The sequence below is a fragment of the Dysidea avara genome, chromosome 4 (assembly GCF_963678975.1).
Source record: "Dysidea avara chromosome 4, odDysAvar1.4, whole genome shotgun sequence".
NCBI classification, from domain to species: Eukaryota; Metazoa; Porifera; class Demospongiae; order Dictyoceratida; family Dysideidae; genus Dysidea; species Dysidea avara.
Genome location: NC_089275.1, coordinates 48673850 through 48696672, shown reverse-complemented (window position 1 = coordinate 48696672; position 22823 = coordinate 48673850). Strand labels below are relative to the sequence as shown.

Sequence of the window (22823 nt, the reverse complement as noted above, 5' to 3'; positions counted from 1 at the left end):
ACTAGGGTGAGATACATATCATTATTACTGAGCATTTAACATTACACACTTACCACTGGTACGGGGAGCTGTTGGAGTAGCTACTAGGGTGAGATACATATCATTATTACTGAGCATTTAACATTACACACTTACCACTGGTACGGGGAGCTGTTGGAGTAGCTACTAGGGTGAGATACATATCATTATTACTGAGCATTTAACATTACACACTTACCACTGGTACGGGGAGCTGTTGGAGTAGCTACTAGGGTGAGATACATATCATTATTACTGAGCATCTACCATTACACACTTACCACTGGTACGGGGAGCTGTTGGAGTAGCTACTAGGGTGAGATACATATCATTATTACTGAACATCTACCATTACACACTTACCACTGGTACGGGGAGCTATTGGAGTAGCTACTAGGGTGAGATGTATATCATTATTACTGAGTATTTATCATTACACACTTACCACTGGTACGGAGAGCTGTTGGAGTAGTTACTAGGGTGAGATACATATCATTATCACTGAGCATCTACCATTACACACTTACCACTGGTACGGGGAGCTATTGGAGTAGTTACTAGGGTGAGATGTATATCATTATTACTGAGCATTTACCATTACACACTTACCACTAGTATGGGGAGCTGCCGGATTAGTTACTAGGGTGAAATATAGAGTATATCATTATTACTGAGCTTTTTAAATTATTACCACTGGTATGAGAAATTGCAGGCATACATAGTACCAAATAGAAGGATTTCACCAAGAGGAGAAAGTTTTGTGTATCACCAAGATTCAAAAATTTTGAGGAAGAAATTTTAAATCTTTATGTGTTAAGAAGAATGCCAGCTGCACATTTCAGGGAGTAGGGATGAGAGAGATTTTTCATGGGTAGTAGCTTATCCACAAAAAATTGAGACCATTGGAAAAAACCTGCTATATGGTATTAAGAGTATATTCTTGATGGTGTGTGTAAATTATTGTGTGACATTGCTGACTACAGTCTACAGTATATAGACAGCAATTACAACCCACAAGTATAGTACACATGTACATATGTTGGTATTTCACTGTTGCTGTTAGCTCAAAAACCTGAGAAACCAGTGAAAAATTATTTATCCATTTTGAAAGCATATATGCCAGTAATGTTATACACAATAATTAAGTGTATCACCAGTGTACTACTATAAATTTTAAACCCATACAGTAATGGTATTTACTTACTACGGTTAGTGATACAGCTAGTAATTAAATGTATAGCTATTAGCTTCTTGGTCCTTTATAGTCTACCAATTGCAATTTACCTTATTATCATCACTTATCAATTGATGAATTCTACTGAGTAATGTACAAGAAAGACGAATAAAGCCACTAAGTACAGTACAAGGTAAATACTTTATGTTTACAAAACAGAGTGGGGTATAATTTTACACTGTAACTATTAAATTAGAAACAAGACCAATTCTCTTCAAAAATACTGTACTGTAACACTATTGAAGGACGTTTTCTTTTACTTGGAGGACTAATATTAGAGTTTCAAATTTTGGAAGATTTGCTTTAATATTACATTTGTGACCAGCTGTGCAAAAATCAACTGTTTTCGCAAAATTCTATTTTGCTATAAAAACCGAGAAAAAAACATATTGAAATAAACTAGGTAAAATTCGTGTGGTACATAAACATTTTTGTATGTTTCAATTGCATTGGTATATACACTACCAATAAAACCTATACACCACCAGGTTTGCCTGTTCATAAGAAAATCCTTATTTTGTGTCATTAATGTTTCAGCAGTTCACCAATGTTACAACATCTCTGCTTTCACCTCCCTGATAGCCTTGCAATATTACATTACATTTTTGTGTTTGTATGTACAGCTCATGGTACTTGGGCTATGGCGCTTATTTATGATGCGGTAGAAATAAAGTTTTCTGCTGTCATTTAATTGTGGAAAGGCCTTCTTCTTTGTCCACATGGAGATATACAGGGGAAACACTACACCTTGATCGATGTGCCAGTTCATGGTGAACAGACTGAGCCAAAGCCTGTCTCCATGCTTGTTTCAGTTGTGAGTTATGATGATTGATTAAACAAGTGCCTGCAATTTATTTGCTGTATCGTTGCTGCACATTCCTGTTCCAATTGTCTAGTGCTATAACTCAGATGCTATACAAAAGACTGAAACTTTGGCTGTCCACTCCTTTGATACTATACGTAGATAACAAAGAAGCAATAAAATGAATGCATGAAAACGGCCGGTTATGCTCAGAAATGTGAGAAACCAAGCTTCCACGTACACAAACTCACATTCACTATATAAACAACAAATGAATTGCTGCACTCAATTTCCACCTTCTTTGTGCAGCAAAGAGGAGGTATGATTTCTGTGCACAGAGATGGACATCATACTTCATCAATTCAGAGTGATTTTAGCACAAGCACAAGCCATGGGTTCTTCTCACTCCCACAATTAGCCCACTTATACAAGTACACAAAAAAATTGACATTTCAACTAGAGTAGGGACCATAGCACATCGATAAAAAGTACTGAAACAAGTTGGAATAGTGCATGATATTAAATCACAGTAAAACAATAAGTGGAATATCCCTACTGTGCATTTCCATTATGGTATCTTGAGCACAGTAGAATTTTTATTGTTTTACAGTGATTTAATATCGTGTACTACTCCAGCTTGTTTCAGTACTTTTTGTTGATGTGTTATGGTCAGTTGAAAATTCCAATTTTTTTGTGTACTTGTTTGTTAACTTTTTATTTCAATGGTGAACCCATGTATCCTGCCTTAATGGTGCCGCGCACCCCAGCTGTTAATTATTGCCTGAAAAGTGAGATATTCATTATGCTTTGCTGTTCACTATGTTCAACCCATTACACAGCATTATGAATCAAGAACTATTCAAAAAGCATCTCCAATCAAAGTAGCCACTATGAAAAATACTGATGATTTGTTCCATTATGAAGGGGTGCTACTACCAAATCAACACCTTTCGCTGTCAGCAAAGATGATGGGACACAAAGGAGGTCACTGGTAAGTCCATGAAGAATGCATTGTACATACTGCAGTATGCCAAAAGGCACGTGTCCAGCTGAAGCAACGTGGAAAAATCAAGCCCATAGCCTTAGCCATTATTGAGTTATGCTTGTCTGAAGTCATCAGTCAGTCAGTCAGTCAGTAGAAAATTCCGTTTTGTAATTTAAAAAAAAGTTCATAGCAACTTGCTGAAAGCATTCCGGGTCAGATCTGAAAGCTTGTTTTTATCTAAACAATACTGCTTCAATGTCGTCAGGTAAAAGTGAGGCAGTTTTTGGGTGATGCTTTTTCATGGGCCACACCCACACCTTTGTGGTCCTTACTATACAGTACAATTGCACTGTATGATATACTTTCTGCAACAACTTTAAACAGGCTATAGGACCAGGTGTCCTACAGACCTTCAGCACTTATGCTGTAAAGCCTTAATGAATAAATAAATAAAATATTATCCCACCAACAGAAAAAGAAAAAAAATCTGCCAAACTGGACACATTTTAAGCATCACATTTGGCCCATACAGTAACAGCTTAGATTTTTTTTGTGAAATATTTGTCTATATAGCCCTATGTACATAGGCATTGTAAAGTTATATACTGTACCTTGATTCATATAATGATGTTTTGAGTGTGGAAGCTGGATTTTGTCAAATAAAAAATAATTCCAAGCTACCAATCAGTTTATACAGTGATTAAAATTTTTAGATAACAGATTTTTGAAAATACACACCATTTTGTTCTTGGATTCTGCAAAGCAAACTCTAGAAAGTTTGAAATGTAAAATACACAACAAGCATACCATCCATGTCCTCTGGCAAGTCACCACCTTGATCTCCTAAAGATTTACAACAAAACCAAAATTACACACACATGCACACAACCTCTCTAACAAAAAGTATTCGTACACAATCAATGACTCGATTCTACACACTCTTGTCTTTATGTCCATATTATTATACCTTACTTGCTGAAACCCATTAGAAAGCAATCAAAATAACTACATGCATACATAAAAATGATATACGTACCATCCTGAGTTCTGACATCATCATCTTCATGTTGATACTCAGCTATAACCATTCCCAGGACAACAACATAGTGAATGATATACACACGTTAGTGCTGAGCAATATCCGTGGTCTGTTTTTGATACTGTTTAATGTCTTAACACTGCAATACCGTAGATTTAAAATAATAGTTTTTACTACTGTATTTGTAACCACAGTAAAATGTCTGGCTCAGTATTTAGAAGCGAGTTCAGAAGGCAGGTACATTTTTGAGCAGAGATTTCTGTACAGTCTTCTGTAAACCCTTCACTGACTCGGCAAAGCTGAGAGGCACATTAAGGCATATCTACCCCGGGCTGACCATTTTCTAAAACAGTTAGACACCAAACACTAGCATCTTTGTGGCATAAACGGTTTGTAGCAGGTGATAGAATGACACAACAGAAACCTTGGCTATTCTATGTTGCTTTATTCTAATACCTCCTACTCAGCATTTATGTCTTAAAGACCCTGGTATGTGGTGTCTAGCTATAACTAAGCTGCTGTGATACAATTACATCTTGAGTACAAATGCTTTAAAGTTTGTACTTTTGTATCTGGATCTAGTAGTAGAGGTCTAAAATGGCATCTAAGGAATACCAATAATATAGTTATACCGCAGTATCAAGTATCAATATCATACCATCTATGAGATATTAAAACTGTTCAGCACTAACACACATATACATCATAAAATAAATAGCCAGCTACATACATCCTATATGTACACACATACTGAATACTTGGTTGTGAGAAGGAACTTTGAAGTACAGCTATAGTTTCCCACTAGGGAACTGTGAACAGCTGCTGAAAGTCTATGAAGATAAGAAGCAAAATCCTTATCAAACCCTACAACTTGCTAAAAACCAGGCGCCTGTGCAGTTTAAAATTATTTAAACATTATAGGTTTTTTCATTACTTTTGTTGAAATGCATTATTCAAGAAAGTCTTACAGATTAAAATTTCTAATTTGACTTTATTGAATGATGTGCTTGACTGCTATTATTATTATAGTTAGACACATTAATATTTCTTTAAGCTGTGGGGTATCTGTATGCACAATATTATCTATCAAACAGTACGGTAGTATTGTTTAGTATAGCTTTTCCTAAAATGAATGGTGCGGGCCAAACTTCTGCTGTTAAAAAAATATCACATGTGAAGAAAAACGAAGAGTCTTGGTGCATCTACCATCAAATCCAGCATTAAAACTGAACCAGTGAGCTATAAAATAGACAAAAATCCACCTTTGGTTTGCCTGTCTTAACCAGAGTCACAAAGCTAGAGGCCAAACAAAGTAGTGAGTATAGCCTTCATTTCATGCCACAGTAACAACTCATCCATGGCGTTGCCTTTTCTGGTTGCAATAAGGGTTTGCCTTATGAGTTGCTAGATGCCTTGTTAATAATAATAAGCTCACTGTGTAATAAGGTCACCAGTATAAAAGCCAGTCAACTTGATAACCCCTAAATGTGTGATTTATGTACAAAGTGATGTAGCCACCTGTCAATAAGGTTGAAAATTTTGGCCCAAAAGTGACTGGAACAGATCAGAGTGTTTCTTTATATTAAATACCATAATTATTTACTTGGTTAAACACCGGACTTTAATAGTCGCCAGACTTGAATAGTGGCTGCATTGTGCCTTAAAAATAGAGCATATACACACAGTCCTTGATTATTCTAAGGAGTTTTCTGCTTATTATTGGGTCAGGAAACTGAAGTATACTATAACGCAGTATTGTTCTCAGTAAAGAAAGAACAATAGTTATTCTAGTCTACATAATGTGTCTAGGGATTATTTTATTTATTTATTTGGTTTAACCACAAGGTAAGGGGGTACAGGACAGCGTTGAAACCGGGTCGGGTCATCTGGGTCACATTTTCTCCGGGTCTGACCCGGTTTACAATTTATCCGGGTCTGACCCGGATTGGATCATGTGAGAAACGAAATTGTTCGTTTGACGACGTGGAAACTTATAAACGCTATCGCGTAGCTCTTTCGTGAGCCACGCCCACTTATCGCATTACCAACATACGCTCAGCCACGCCCATTTGTTAGTATGTAGCACGAAACTGAGGGTATCTATGGTGAGGGGTAGCTATTGTCAGTAGGTGAAGACCTTTTTTTTTTGGTCTTCAACCTACAGCTAGGCTGAAGTTGCAATATTTACTCAACACGAATCGAACGCTCAAAATGTAGACTCGTTCGCTCGCTTGAGACTAGCCGAAATACGTCTCGGCTTTAATTAATCCGGGTCAATCCGGGTCACATCCGGGTCAAATCTGGGTCTGACCCAGATTGCTATCCGGGTCAGTGGGTCATCCGGGTCAGCAGTAGTGACCCGGTTTCAACGTTGGTACAGGAGCCTGGAGGCAACAAGGGGTACCTACAAAAACAACAATTAATACAAAAACAAGAACACATAATAGCTCAACATTACAAAAACAAATTGAGTACATAAGTTAGAAATCTATTCTACATACAAGAAAAAGGTTACGTAAAACAAAGAAACTTATACAAAAGCTGTTTAAAAGTGGCACAGTGGGAGATGGAGTGAATGGAGTTACACATAATCGATACAATTTACAAGGAATACCTATGGATTGTTTACACAAGAGAGATAGAGAGTGTGATGTTGTTGGAGCAGTGGAGAAGGTAAAGTGATCACTAAAGTACACATTTACTGTTTCCTTTTAATGCACATTGCGTTGACATGTGCTAGAGTTACTAAATGTAAAGTTAGTATACATACTCATCCTATAAAAACAGTGCTATACTGAATAGTCGTCGCACTCTAAGAGCTGCTTAAGAAATAACCACTACCCTTAAATAATGGCTGCCCTTAAGTACTTTAAACTCGGCTATAGTAGCCAAGGCGTTAACCAAGTAAATACGGTACATATGCTCATCCAAGAGTACCAGTCTGGAAGTGAAGATTAGTGTCTGACGTAATTCAGAAAAAAAAAAAATTAGTACTAAAATAGGCATATAGTGTAAACAGCACTTTTAATGTTATAGCCTAAGGAAACATATTGTATACTTTTTGATAAAAACTGATAAAGGAAAGCACCCTGGCCTTCCGAAGACATTTCAATTCAAATTTTATTTACTATTCAGTAGACAGACAGGGCTCCAAATCCAAACTCCCTTCCAGAAAATCCTGGCTACATCCCTGAAGTATGGACAAACCCAAAATGTACGTGAAACACTTTACACACACTCTCACACACACAGTCACTCCGTCACACACACACGCGCGCACGCATGCACGCACGCATGCACACACACAACACACAAAACACACACACACACACACACACACAAAACACACACACACACACACACACAAAACACACACACACACATACAACACACACAAACCTATGCCATCATCTTCAATAATTTCTTCCTCCTCATCATCAGTTGTGTCTGCTATGCGCATAAGCATTGTGATAACTCGGGACTTTATGTACCTGTTTGATTTTCGGAATTATGAAGTCCTGCAAGAATGGACATTCATTATAGCCATATGTACAATGCAAGTGCAATGTAAAATTAAGGTTACTGTGTAACATAACACACTGTGCTACATACCAATACCCTATGCACAAAAGTACACTGTAGAATATTAAAAGTGCAATGTAGAATAACATACGCAAATAAGCTTTGACGAAACGCCTCCAGTAATATCTGATAGTTTTGAACTTCTTTGCAAATGCCTTGCCAGCTCCCTTAGAAGTCAGGTGATACCATGTATCCCTTTTATCATTTTTTTTGTGCATGAGGATAAAAAAATCAGCCCCACAGGATTTGTTCATCATCAATGCCTACATAATATACATATGTGAACTCATACCAACATGTATGTATGCAAACACAGCTAGCTGCCACCCAATATAATCAGCATTAATATTATGGTACTGGAGAACCATGGACTACTATCAGTTGTTGACATGTACCATTTATTTGTCCATAGTTGAGTTTTAACCACACTCAAAATCTAGTGGAATGTGAGCTTACACTATTTCTTGAGAGGTGGATAGGATACTGGGAGCCTTTGAACAAAGAGAATAAGTATGCCCATTCCCATATGAATTTCAATGTACTGTAAGTTACATAAAAACAACACAATGAAGGATTAGCTAACATGCAGTGTGTTATAAAGGTATGCAACCAAATCAACTACGTACTTATACAGTAGCTTTTTGCAAAACATAGCATTTTTGAAAACAGGTTTAGTCCTGGATGTATTTGTTTACAGAGGTGTGCACATTGTAATCTGAATATCAACATATACATACATGTATGAGAACACAAATGTGCATGTACCTTTTGACGCAAACAAGCCCACGCTTTATACGCGTGCTTTATTTGCTTTATCTTTGGAGCACGTTTTGGGAATTCTGTCTTACAGAAGTCACAAAAGTGACATCTTGGATAACACCGAGTACCACAGTGTGCACATGTCTTCATCAAAGCTACCAAAACAAAGCGAGATGATGTGTATAATATAAACCAACAGTTGTATAATATAAACCAACAGTGTACAAAAATTGTCACAATAAATTCTTATCAATGTAGATGTCATATCATAGTACCGTATAATAGGGATCATGGAGGCTTACTTTCACAATATAAATTAGACCAGAAATCAACCTTACAATATGGTACAGATTGGATCTATCGTTTCACTGGTAGTCGAGTGTATCTGTGCACAGGTTGAAGGAAACACGCGTGTACATTGCCTACACGTTTAAAGTAACTCGCGTGTATATTGCAGTATGTACCAACGAGTTTGAAGAAAGTCTTGTTCATTCTACTCACTAGTTAGCTATGTGGGAAATTCTAGCCACCTCAAAAACTATGCTTGAGTTGTTTACCCATGAAAACTTAAATGTTTGTTCTTATTAACATTCATCTTATACCAAACCTTTCGAAAACCAAAACAATACAGTATAGTACGTATGTACTGCAATTATTAAAATCCAGCATAGCGTTAACAGTTTAATGATCAATGTTCATTCACAAGTATAAAAGCTACAATATAATTATATTCAGCCACTGCATCAGTGCTCAATACAATGTCTCTACAGACCAGCATGCAAATGGTCAGCCATCGGTACACAATAGTATGCAGCTTACATATACATAATGCTTTTTAAAGTTTATCTTTATAAGTCACAATGTCAGACCATTTGTAATTCAGTTGGTCACTGTTGATTTGGGTTGGAAAGACAGGCTGTTATTTTGAGCTCTGTACATTTTTTTGATATTTTACTACTTAGTATTGATCAGTCAGAAACTGGTGAGACTTTACTGGTTGATCACTTTCTCAAAAAAATTGCATACTACTGGCACCTAGTCACTCCTTCCCTGGGAGAATTTGACATTTTGTTTGTGTGCATGCACACAAATTCTATTGATCTTTAACCATATAATATCAAGAATAAATAATAAAAGAGAATGTCTAACTCCAATACTGGTCATTAAAAATGACAGCCACAAGTCCACAGGCTTCCCTTGGATTTTCAGGAAGGGTGTTAAAAAGCACCATTCTTGACCTTTTAGCAGGACAATTAATGCAGTCCTGGTTAAGACAGCTAAGGCCACTCCAAATAAATTTTTTGTTTCCTGTCCTGGACTCAGGCATATTTGCATTCGGGCAGGCGGTCCATTTCCATTATTTCATTATACGATTGGCAGCTTTTCAAGCCATTATTTGCCTGGCACAACCATAAAAAGCTGCATAAAAGCATGCTTAACCTTGTTCCTTCCCTTTCAAGTTAAGTTGCAAAAATAGCACTAACGTGAAGTTTGTGCCGACTTGATAGCACTGCTGACCCTGGCTTTTACTGAGCCTGTCAGTATGTAAGGAAAATAATGGAAGAATACGGAATAGAATATTTAGAGCTGACAGTAACTAGATGCGGGCGGTGGACGGGAAACAGATTATTTACTTGGAGTGGCCTAATCCCCAGACACTAGCACTGAGCAGGACTCTAGATGGCAGCTATTAAGTGACCAACCAACCAATAGTTGGTTACCCAGGCGCTCTTTTTAGGCAGATGAGGGCCGATCACTGGGACTACTAATCCAATACACACTGATACATTGTTACTAGGCTCAATAACACACATAACAGCAAAATTTTGCTCTCTTTGTAGAGAAAAACGTCAAAAGTTTCGATATAATAATAATATACAGACGTACCAGGCATCTAGAAAAAGGATCACAATCAACCGCCAATTCAGTATCGTCTTTTCGATTGTGGAACTAGGTCTGCGCTCTGCCTGTGGAAACAAACTCGATCCAAAGATACCTACCGAATACTCTCGTACACTACTCGAGATAATACTTACACCAAATAGGTAGAAATAACGCGGAAATCTCTATATACGTATTTCGTTTAAATAAGAATGATATTAGGTTGCATATATCGCTTCGCCAGTTCGTCACGATCCTCGTCACGATCGAACAATCTTGAGTCACAACTCCAACCCACAATCACATATTCATGTATCTATGGCGACGTCTACAGCTCATCTGCAGGACTGCTACAGGGGCAGCTGGGTCTGCGGATGATAAAGTTGCCACCGATTTCTCCTCCTCCAGGACTATATTTCTCAGTATGCGAGGCAAAGTATGTTTTAATATAGAAGTATAGTCCATCGCCTAGCTCCTCAGTGTATATAGAGACAGTTTTCATCATGAAATTTAATGAGAGAGGGGTGTATTCAAGGCAATGCCTTATTGGCTTTTACTGTTTGTAATTTATAAGAATACCCTTCCTTCTGTGATTGATGATCATGTGTTGTTCCAATATGCACATGACACCAGAAATATTGTGTGCCGTTCATTGTACAGCCCTTTGGGTGATGCTGCCATAAGAGAATCTTGTGTGTTAAGCATAGCCTTTCTTATGGAGTAGTGATTATCTAGCCTGGGAAAAAATATGGGATGGTTGAGATGTAAATTAAACTTTTCTCATTTAACAGATCTACAGATACAAGTATTTGTGGTGCCCAGTCCAGTTTGTATTGTCCAGTTGCTGAGGCACCTCTTGAGGTGCCAATAGACAAATTCCATAATAAGGCTTTATAGCATATAGAAATAACCGTTGTCACTAGCAACCTGAATTTCCCATTATTTTTAGGTGATAACATCTAAAGTAACGTCTCCAAATTTTGAAAGGATAGCATATATATGTCATAAGATATGACATTTTTGAAAATTGCGGTTTTTCCATACATATCTATGTGAGAGGGTTACAGTTGCCCCTTCTGGGCAGTTACAAAAATGAGGTATTCCAAACCAAAAATTCACAAGTACATATATCTCATAATTTGTAGGTGGAATGTCAACAATAATCTCTCCAAGTTATAAATGGATAGTGTATATAGGTCATAAGATATGACATTCTTTGAATCCCATGATTTGTGTGATTACCGAGAAGGAGCAACTGTTGCCCCTCTCATTGACAATGTATGGGAAAATTGTAACTTCAAAAATGTCATATCTCATGAGTTATATATGCTATCTTTATAAAACTTGGAGAGGTGACTTAAGACATTGACACCTACAAATAATGTAAAATTTAGGTTGCTAGGAGCAACGGTTGATTTTTTCATTATTATGAAATTTGTCCATTGCTGTGCAGGTCATAGAGGCTCTTTTTAAAGTCCATTTATTACATACTGTTTTGTATTTTTATTTTAAAATATCACATCAAACAAAGAGTGTTTGATGGTCAGCTAAAGTGGTGTTGACCAAGTTGTGATACATGTAAAGGCTGGCTTCCGTATAACTGCAAATCGTCTACGTTGTTACCTGAGTCAGAGTGTCTGCTCTCCTAACTCTTGTGGTGGCTCTGAATGTGTAGATGGTTGTACAGAAACCAGATATCATAGTACATTCACGTTGTGAATTGCAACAAGAAGGAACTACCTGTGGAATATCATCAAGCTTCTAATGAATATCTTATCTGAACTATATTTTGCTGGTGTGGATTCCCTCCTTCCTTCCTTCTGTACCATGTAACTTGTATTCAGTGGGTATGAAATTAGACTGTTCACTTTTTAATCTATCACTTACAAAAATGTGACCATATTACGGAATGCAATAATTTTGTATTACATGGTTAAAGTTTCCTCAACTTATTGACTTCATTTCTGTTTGTATTGGGTTTCATCAGTATCATTCTACAAGGGGAATCAGTGGCGGATCTAGGATATTTAAAGGAGGTGTTTGAAAATTTATATAGTGCCTCTGAAGACATGCCTCCAGAAAATTTAGAAGATCTGAGGTCAGATTTTAGGCTACTTTGTAGGTCTCTAACTATTACATAGATATGTCTCTCTATGTATACTGATTACAATACATGTGATCAGCTAGCTAACTTTTATAATTGATGATTTTCCACTTTGTCATGTGCTATATACAGCAGAAGGTTTTCTTGGGATTCCCAACATTATATCAAACTACAATTGTGTGTATAATTGACTTTGTTAAGTTTGTAAACAAGTTCAGTTTTGTTGAGGTACCAAAATGTAAAAGGTGACCTGGGAAATTGTATGTCTATTTTTGGGTGTAAGAATGACATCGAGACTTCAAACAAATTCATTCCATCGTTCTATTCCACTGTTTATACTGAGGGGTAGATAATGACCTGAAATTTCATAGATCATCTCTGAAATTATTTCTGAAAGATGAAATATTGCCTGAATTTTATACAGTTTGAAATATGAGATTTGAGAGTCTGAAATTATGGATTTACTAATTTTGAAATTAATGAATTTTAAGGAAATTTTAACTGAAATTTCTCTTGAAAGATGAAATTTGGGCAGTCATATTTCTGAAAGATGAAATATGGGCAGTCATCTTTGAAACTTTGTAGACAATTTTGACTTGTTACCTACCCCTCGGTTTATGCACTCGCAATACAATAGCACTGACTACTAGTGTGGTCCTCCCATCATCCTTGAAGCGATAAAATGAGCTATCATTATATCATTATTAATAGTCACCTCATGGTAATCAAATAATCAATAGTGACTGATTACACAATTAGTGACTAGTCTGGCACCACCGACCCTATTTAGGTGCTTATACAAGCATCCCGATAATAGGGTCTGGTCTGTCTAGCATTCAGGACTTGTGTTTAGGAATGCGTAATTACACTGCGGCTTGCGTTAGCAAACATATCGAACAGCGAAGGATTCAATCACACAGTGATGTTTTAAGGGTTTCAATCAGTTAATTTCTATGGGCAGTTGATGTTTAGGCTGTGGAGATGATATTTCTACTAAGGCGTCTATTACACACAAATGGTAAATGGAAAATCGTCCCTGGGGTTATTCACCCTGACACAAAAAGAAATTGTGCAACTTTCGTTTTGTGACTTTCGCCCCAGTATTTACTCATGTCGTACGGCCAAAATGCAGCAATACTGCGATTTGATTTTGTGGTCATACACAATTGTTCACAAAACACTCTAATAGAACGTACACAATTATTGTGGCCTCAGTTAATGTTGGTGGTTGAGCTGTTTCAGTGATCATATTTCAACTTGAATGTAAACCACTATTTGTACCTCATGACCTCACTGATCAGATGACATCATTACACAGGCTCTTTTTGGTCCCATTTGTAAATGAGGTAGTGTCACTAGACAGGAATGCCTGTCTGTACCAGTCACTATTATATGACAATTCTTTCAACAAGTGACACTGTAGTTGTGTTTGTGTAGTGTCAGCATTGTGTTCTGTTAGTTGTTCTGTGTTATAACTAATTACTACCTGTTGTCCTCAGGGCATGTCCAACACTGTGTTCACCTTAAAGGTGCTAGAGGTACAGAACAATGAGGGAAACAGTTATGGACAGTCATCCTAATGGAACAGATGGTGATTAACAACATCAAGATGGATCAAGCACATCTTCTGGTAATCTCCTTGTACCTTACTCATTGAGAGAGTAGAGAAACTTATATAAGTTTATGTTGATGTGTGTGTGTGCGTTTGTGTGTAGTGTATTACAGCCCACCCAGCTGTAACATCAATGGGCACCTGGTGTGTACTGGAAAAGTAAATGCCCAACTGTCCTATTCTCATTTAGCAGTGTTGGGAACTTTGGGTTTTGCAACCTCACTCTGTGAGACTTGGACAGTCCTCCTGCAGGTTACTAGCCCTGCCCCATGAGGATTTTCCTGCACAAGACTCAAGCGCCTGAGTGGTACACAGGAATCCAAGTGCGGGCTGCAATACCTTTGTTTCAGACAGCTGCTGTATGCTTTGTGTGTGTGTGTGTTATGTGATTTACGGTCCAGTTTTTTATATAAGGAACACTGTTACATGTCATGGCCACCTCTGATAGGTCCCAATATACATAACTAAGGTGTACTTCATGATTTCATCAGTAAGACCACCTCATTATTGAGGCCACATTGTTTGGTCCCACAGGTAGTGCTATTAATGAGTTTCACTGTATGTGTGTGTGAAGTGGACTAGTCAACTACTAAACTGTAAAAGTGTATTGGCTTATGAGTGACCTGATGAAAAGTGGTGTACTTGTGATCATGTAAACCATATAATTGGTAACACCTTGTTAAGTGAGAATTTTTATTTATTAATTTTTATAGCTTTACTGCATTCATGTACATAATTACAATTAAAATTATTGGTGTGCATGCCCTTCAGCATGCATGCCAGCAACAAGTTCTAACATCAGTGAGTGAAAATATAAGAAAATTAAATAGTCATTTAGTTGTAGGAATGGGTTCTTTGGAACATCAATAGCATGGGCATAGAATGTAAAATGTGCAGGTTCTTGCGGAGTTGAAATTGTTAGAAAAGTGGTTCCATAAATAATCAGTTATTCGGTGCTTGATTGTGTTCACATTTTCAGAATATTCACATGTAGCAGACTTCAACCTGTTAAAACAGTCTAATAGAACATACACAAGTACAGTAGACCCTTGCTTATCCAACCATGATTTGTCTGTACCCTTGTTTATTGGAATTTGAAATGACTGTTTATTTAAAGTGTTTCAAATGTGAGTGTATGTTCTATTAGAGTATTTGAATGGAGCTTTGCATATAAACAAATGAGCTTCAACTATTCACTTCTGTGAGCACCTTTAGTATTGTTTGAGACAATTGGAGTTTGGATAACTGAGTGTTAACTTGTATTGCGGTACAAGTGGAGTTCAACTTGTTTCAGTATTCACATGTCAACCTGAATGTACAACACTATTTGTTTACACAATACTCTTGTAGAATAATGTGTGTGTAGACCATAACAACCCTGGTGTGGATAGGGGTGTGACTTTAAAATGACTACTGTTAGAAATGTGTAATATTCAAAGTGATAACCGAAAGAATTGCTGTTAATAATGATGTGTTATAACGACATTAATATCATTGCAGTCATTTCATTGTCACCACCATTAATATTGACGTTACCTTAAGCCATGTCATTTGTAGGATCACACTCACAGCTGGACTATTAATATGCCAACATTACTGTATCATATTACTGTACAATTGAAATATCATAATATGTATTACACTTCACTAAACATATAGTCACAATTTGTACAGGTGGTTGAGATGGGATATGTATTATGGCTACATACACATTTGATAATCTGTTAACCAGTCATTGAGTGTCTGCTCATGTGTACATTTTATTAGAGTAACTACACACAGTGTTACTGGAGGACTACTCCATGATGTGTCTGAGGTCCTGGGGTTACTGCTACTGTCATGTAATTATTGAGGACACATCTTCTGGTGGTATGTGTGCCATACTCTCCAGGACTGGTCTAGGTAATGAGCTATTTACCATAACAGTTACTTAGTTAACCGCCACACCATACATCAGTTTACAATCATCCCACCACTAAAATGATGTGGCTTCAATTTGAGCAAGTACAAATTTGATTTAATAGGGATCACAGAAAGTGATCAAGGTCGTTTACACTGTGGATTAAATGTTCACTAGTATACCTGTAGGTGTATCCTACTTGTTTCATTACATATGACCCCTAATTGAACTAGTACTTGTTTGTTACCATAAATATATTATGACTAGCTATGGTGAACTCATGTATATACTGCTAGGCATGCCATAAAATTTGAACACATGGTCCACACATGTACTACTGAGAAGTGAAGAAGCTATTACTGTTCACTTTCAACTATGTTCAGCCCATAACACTAACATTTCAAATGAAGAACATTATTAGAAGCGTCTCAACAATCACTACAGAAAGTATGGACAATAACTATGAAAGCTACGTAGTCACAGAGAAGCCATGATCCGCTACTGTGAATTACCACCTTGTAAAAGAAATGGGATAGCATGTAAGAATACACAATATAAAGTTTCATCAAACTAATTATGAGGGTACACATTTCTGGTAAACTAAACTATGAAGCAGCAAAATTTCTATCTGCAAAAATTTCCATCTCTACTGTAGTTGCTACGTACTAAGTATTGTATGGGTGCAGTAGTACTGTGTATTAAGGATCATGGAGGTTCACATAAAATAATGACCAAAAACCATTCTCATAGTACCTTCACTGTGCCTTGACAGTATTGATGAGTTACTATATAGCTAAGTACAAAAGTGTCTTCAAAATGCTTCTGACAAGTTGCTAAGAAATTTTATTATTTTTATGTAGTGGAATTTTCTGCTAACTGTGTATGCTAATGTCTTCAGACAAGTGTAACTTGATAATGGCTAAGGTGATTATGTTACTGTTAGACACCACTTCAGCTTGACCAGTGAATTTCGGCATAACCCAGTTTGTACAATGTATGCATCATGGGCTCACTTTTGTCCTTCATTGTGTATAGTGAAGAAACTGCACAGTACGTACGAATGTGAAACCTTGTGTATTATATGGTATAATGTGTGTACATCAGATGTGTTTGGTTGTGTCTCTGTACACTTAACTGAGAGGTGTGTATGTGGTGGTGTTTGGGTGTATTATATGTAGTGTATGTACGTATAAATATGTGTATAATTATGAGATGTGGTAGGTCACAAGCAATACTTTGTATTGGTAGATTATCAGCCTAACATTTGGTGTATATTTGTGACAACCTATACTTTATGCATTGTAACAGACCTTCACTGAAGGGCCTACCATTATTATCATACAGTAATTGTGTATTGTATAAGAGTCCTGCATTAGGAGTTTTGCACCTCTACAGTTTTGATCTGTTTACAGTTCTGTTTCTCTGTGTAGTCATTCTGTTGGTTGTATTTATTCTCTTCTAGATGAGCAAGTGAAGAATTGGTTTATGATGTAATCCTACATGTCTACTGGTGACACCAACTTGAATGTGGCCACAGAAATATGACCAACTAGTAAATATTCAGCTACCGATGTTGACATATTACATGTTCCAAGAGGTAGGTATATTAGTGTACAAATAGGACCTGAGACCAGTTAGTTATCTAAACTGTTAACTGAATTCCAAATAAATCCTTTTTTAATTAAAGTATTCAAATGGTCTATAATTTTTGAAGAACAGGTTTTGTGTACATTCCAGATGCATTCGAGGTCCATATCATCCCAAGGGTTTTGTATGTAATGTAAAAGTCCAGAATTTAGTATCGTACCAATTATGACTTTATTTTAGAGTTTAAAACTTCTACGTAATAGTTAGACTTCAGACCACAGGGGTCTAAGTAATTTAGTAACCCGATGGCCCTGTGTCGTGGCGCCTGAGCGAAGCGAAGGCGCTACTACAGGGCCTGAGGGTTACTAAATTACTTAGACCCCTGTGGTCTGAAGTCTAAGTTATTTAGACCCTTTATGTAGTTGTTGTACCTTAACATTGTTGACAGCTGCTTGTAACAGAGAAATGTAGCGTTCATTAGTAGAAACAAGCCATTACTCCACCGGTAACAATAGTTACGGGCGAGGTTACGGCGAGGTTACGGGTTTAAAATTAATTTTCAGGTGGCGATGCGTTGCCAACGCTACCAGTCCGGGTGCGCGTAATAAACATGAAAAGGGTCTAAGTAAACATGAAAGGGTCTAAGTAAACATGAAAAGGGTCTAAGTAACTTAGACACCTCCAAAATTCACCAAATTCACCACCAAAAGGGTCTAATCGTGTATAGTATTATCCACTAAGAGTAATGCTTGTAAGGTCAAGTATACAGATAAACTAATGTGAGGACATCCATATTGCTAATGACCATCAGATATTTTACTCTTCAATGCAAGTGTTCAAGGTAGCATTATAACTTTTTAGGTGTGGACTGTGGTCACCACATGTGGTCTCCACAAAGCACCAACAAAATACCTTAATGTGTACAATGGTATAGAGTTCTTGATGTCAGCAGTAAGGTGTACTTGAACATGGACTTGACTCAAACTAATAGTAAACTGTCTTGACCATGTTGCTATGTGTATTCTGAAATTCTAATTTTAGCAGCTACAATTAATTCACACACAACTATCAGTTGCCCTGACTGTTAGACATGAGGATACATGTAGTTTATAGACATAGCTGATATACTGGTAAAGCTAGCAGAATAAGTAACATAATACCATCTATGCTACATAACAGGTATTAGCCCATTCAGATCCATTTTAAGACTGTGATTATGTTTGTATAATTATAAGAAACAATTCACTGTAACCTGATTGCCTGTGTTGTGGGGTGGCACCCAAATGAAGAGAATGTGATACTACAGAGCCTGAGGGTTTCTAAATTCCATAGAACCCTGTGTTTTGAAGTCTAACTTATTTAGACCACAACCATCCTATATGGTGATAATCTCAAGTAGCATTCTTTGTTATTCCATTGAGACCCACAGGCTGTGGTCTTACTAATATCGTGTGAAGTTCTTTACCTATTGCTATAGTTTTACTGTTGGGATGATCACTGCTGCTTGTGTGACAATGTCAGGGTCAGTGAATTGTTAGGTTGAAAATTTAGTATCTTTAGTTGATAGTTTGTCTATTCCTTTTATTGTGGATAGTATACCATAACTGTGTACGTCTGCTTTTCTGACCTCATTTTCAATGGTGCAGTCCTATACAAAATTTCCCTCATAACAGAACCAGCTCATTAAAATACTTACGTGCATGGAATTTATTGTGCAGTATGGTATCCTCTATAGTTGAAGGTTTGCATTTTTTCATGATAAAAGAAAACACCAACCAAAAATCAGTATTGCAATACCACTGTGGTGCCTCAGCAGTATTGGTTACTCTATAGGTAGAATTAAAAAGTATCTTCAGTGTAATCTAATTGCAGCTGCTATTAAATCGTAGGTGGAAATTTCTCCACAATCAATTAATGCCTTTAGGCATTGTAACTCAATAACAGATGAGATTATTATGTTATTTCACTGTTAAAATTATTTTATATAGCCCAATGGGTGTTTGGCATACCGCAGTACATATAATACACACACCATGGACTTACCTTTAAATTGTATCTTATTTCTTTTCTTGTCAGAGTAAAATGTTGATTTGTAGTAGTGCATCTATGGCTTTGTGTTAAAATTCAGCTGTAGTTTTTTAACCACATCTCGATAGGTTGAAGTAAGCAGATTGTTAACTTCTTCATGTTTAGGACTGTGTATTGGGTAGAACATAATAGAAAACTACACGAACCATCTACATTGCTACACTTGTGTTGCTTCTTCATGAGCTTCCTTTAATTAAGTGTGTGTTCATAGACAGTCCTTCAAGACAAGTTTGTAGGCATACAGCATACCATTGATTTCATATCACACAGTGGTTGTTTGAAACCTTATAGTATTATTTAGAGATGGACCGGTACCACTTTTTACCAATACTTCTAATACGAGTATTTGAACTAAAATTATCTGCCGATACCGATACCGATACCGATTCCGATACCGATACTAAGCATTGAAGCCTAGACAAGTTTATTAAGAAATTTTACTGTTGTGATACATAGCTAGCTATTAAAATATCACAGTAGTTATTCATCTCAGTTCAATCAAGTTTCAAATATTCATTGTCTAAACAGATTAGGTAATTAATTGCGTGGGCGGCCGATAATTCTACAGTGTTTGTTACAGCCTTGCAGCCAAACCTTTTCATGAAAGTAAGCCAAGTAGTCATAAACTTATTCTTTGCACTGTCATTTAATTACACAGGATTCACATGCTCTAATATATTAGAATACAAACAGAGCAATTGTAGCAATACTTGGAAAAGAATAACAAAGGCTTTTTTTGCTACTTTACTAGCCCAACTAAGTTATTTGCTACTGGAAACTTAGCTAGAGATGGTTTAATAGAAGTGGTGAGTGTCTACTGGTGGTATCTGTACCTCGTACTACCGATACCGATCCAATGCTGCAGCACATGTTGCTGTAGACCTTCAGTGCTGGTCACTGTAAAGTGTTAATAATACATACTTTAAGTTTAAGGAAGAAAATCCATCCTTCCTGCAGGAAGACTGAATGTGGCCCCGACTAGACATTGGGTGACCTGCAGTTCGAATCCTGGGGCTGGAGGGATTTTTTTCCTTACTTTGGCCCATTTTCTGTTACATCTTTCCAGCTATAAGTCAGTCATTAAGTCTAAGTCCTTGAAATTAGGTTAGGTAATCCTAAGGCTGCAGCACATGTTGCTGTAGACCTTCAGTGCTGGTCACTGTAAAGTGTTAATAATAATCCGATACCACTGGTATCGGCGTCAATGCCGATGCTGGTATTGGTCCGCCTTTAGTATTATTCTGCTTCCACTATATGTTGGACGGCTGGTGGGTGATTCTGCTTGTTTGGTGTCATGTGCTTTCCATGGTATTTAATCCCTGGGTTTTGATAGTATTAAGTTTACTGTTAGTATTGGCATATCTGTACATCTTTGTATAGTTATTTTTCACATTTTTAATGTACTCTCCTAGGTCATTCATCATCTCTTTGGGTTCACTATGTCTGATCATGAGAATGAAAGAGAGTCCACATGCAGAAGATGCAAAAATTGATGGTGTTGCCATCAATACAGATAAAGCAACTTGTTATAGTGCATTTGTGAGGGTCATGTGGCTTTCATTTCTTCCTATCTCTCAATGATTTCTATTACATCTGGGGCCACTGTTTGTGGGGTTGGTGATGTCATTACTGTTGGACAGACAAATTGGAGAATTGTGATAGTTGGGTGCAGCCCTTTGCACCTCGTGTGGATTCTTCAGCAGTTATCATGACGTGCCATATCATTTAAGGTGCAATCATCAAATGTGTCTGGCATTTCCCAGAGTGCTCTCAACTGGTGGTGTATGGTCTCACTTGGTGGGTTAGGTGAGAATTTGTATGTCATATGTTGTAACAGTTCAGTCAAAGATGTGAAAAGAATATCTGTAATTCTTTCTATAAAAATAATTTATTGTTTTTGATTGTCTTATGTACATCCAGGGCTTATGTGCAAATCAGTTTAATGTGGTTCTCAATTTTCTTTTCATAGTTGGTGTTGACCAGTTCATGAAGGAGGCTATAGATGTCGTGTATAGGTCTATACAGATGGAGCCATCAAGTTAATTAATAATTTGGAAACATTGATTACTGTTTTTATGCATAGTAATCTTCAGGTGTATTCATAAGCAACCAGTTGTAATGTTGTGAATATGTGTACAGTGTTGATATGTGTTTGTATGGAATTTGTTTAAAGTTGTTATTAGATTTTCAGTGGCATTTGCCAATGTGGGGATGGCAGGTTATTGGTCTGGCTTTGGTTGCTAATGCTCGTGACCAGATAAGGTACTCTGGTGTGGGACATACCCTTGATAGCCTTGTTCACCCTGATGAATTGTGTGGTAAAGTATGTGGAGAGCAGATCAGTTGATGGCATGTGGCTAACAGTGTTCTCTACCACATTGGCTATCTGAGGTAATCGAAAGGTGAAGAAACCATGGTTGTGAGAAGGAGTTATAGTGGCTTGATTTTCATTGATCACCGTCTAGCCCATGCACTAGAATCACATCCTCATCTAGTGGTCCACCCCCATGCTAGAGGGGTACCGGCGGAGTAACATCTGGAAATAACTGACATATATATAGCCCATCACCTGATTGAAGGTAGTTACACTGTTACCTATTTCACACTACCACATTATCATTTTGTATACTTACTTGTATGTGTCATCGTCATGTATAGCTTCTACTTATCAGGACTGGGCCCCAGTATGCAGAAGTATTGTGTTGGTAGAAATATCCTTGCAAAAACAGCCAAGTTGTAAAACAGTCCTATTTCATACACTTCTGTTAGAAATCCTTGAATAAAATGTGCACTCTATAAATAATTGAAGTCTGCACTGCTGTTCGCAATTATCGAATCTCACTGGTAGAGCTACAAAATTAAATTATAAACTTTTGCTATTAAGTATATACGTTTAAGCTACAATTTTTACAAGACAGAATTTAGTGAGCTGATCAACAGTGATGCAGTGAAAGGTTTGGGAGTTTGGTATGGAGGTCCCTGTAAACCCTGGACAAGTTCTTTTTCAACATTGTTGGTGCACATTTTGAAATTCTCAGTCACTGTTCTATTACAGGACTAGCACAATAATGAACTAATTCCAGCAATAATAAAAAATAATAGTGAAATAAAAGAGATGAATAACGGTATAGCTATTATAACATAACTATGTGGTACATTGGCTTGTTACCACATCTGTTCAATGCCAAAGTAAGGATTTTCCACATAATTATTGTTTCATTACTTTATACCA

General features: G+C 37.0%; 1 protein-coding gene and 1 long non-coding RNA gene across 5 annotated transcripts; one reads left to right on the top strand and one right to left on the bottom strand.

The window, feature by feature from the left end:
• Positions 1 to 270: 270 nt before the first annotated feature.
• LOC136253940 (uncharacterized) lies at positions 271 to 10525 on the bottom strand. Its single transcript, XM_066046597.1, has 12 exons — positions 10307 to 10525; positions 8426 to 8574; positions 7752 to 7923; positions 7570 to 7596; positions 7478 to 7525; positions 4076 to 4117; positions 3847 to 3882; positions 628 to 657; positions 546 to 575; positions 464 to 493; positions 382 to 411; positions 271 to 329 (listed from the first exon to the last, which is right to left on the bottom strand). The coding sequence occupies exons 1-12, from the start codon at positions 10311 to 10313 to the stop codon at positions 271 to 273; spliced, it is 660 nt and encodes a 219-aa protein (XP_065902669.1). The 5' UTR covers positions 10314 to 10525.
• An 84-nt stretch (positions 10526 to 10609) lies between these two features.
• LOC136252600 (uncharacterized) lies at positions 10610 to 21979 on the top strand. 4 transcript variants are annotated; one of them, XR_010699729.1, is made up of 6 exons: positions 10610 to 10736; positions 13904 to 14034; positions 15784 to 16455; positions 17379 to 17513; positions 21004 to 21397; positions 21561 to 21963. It is a non-coding gene; the product is annotated as an uncharacterized lncRNA (long non-coding RNA). The 4 variants fall into 4 exon arrangements; XR_010699731.1 differs by having other exon boundaries at positions 15784 to 15885; positions 21561 to 21911; XR_010699730.1 differs by having other exon boundaries at positions 15784 to 15918; positions 21561 to 21908.
• Positions 21980 to 22823: the final 844 nt, after the last annotated feature.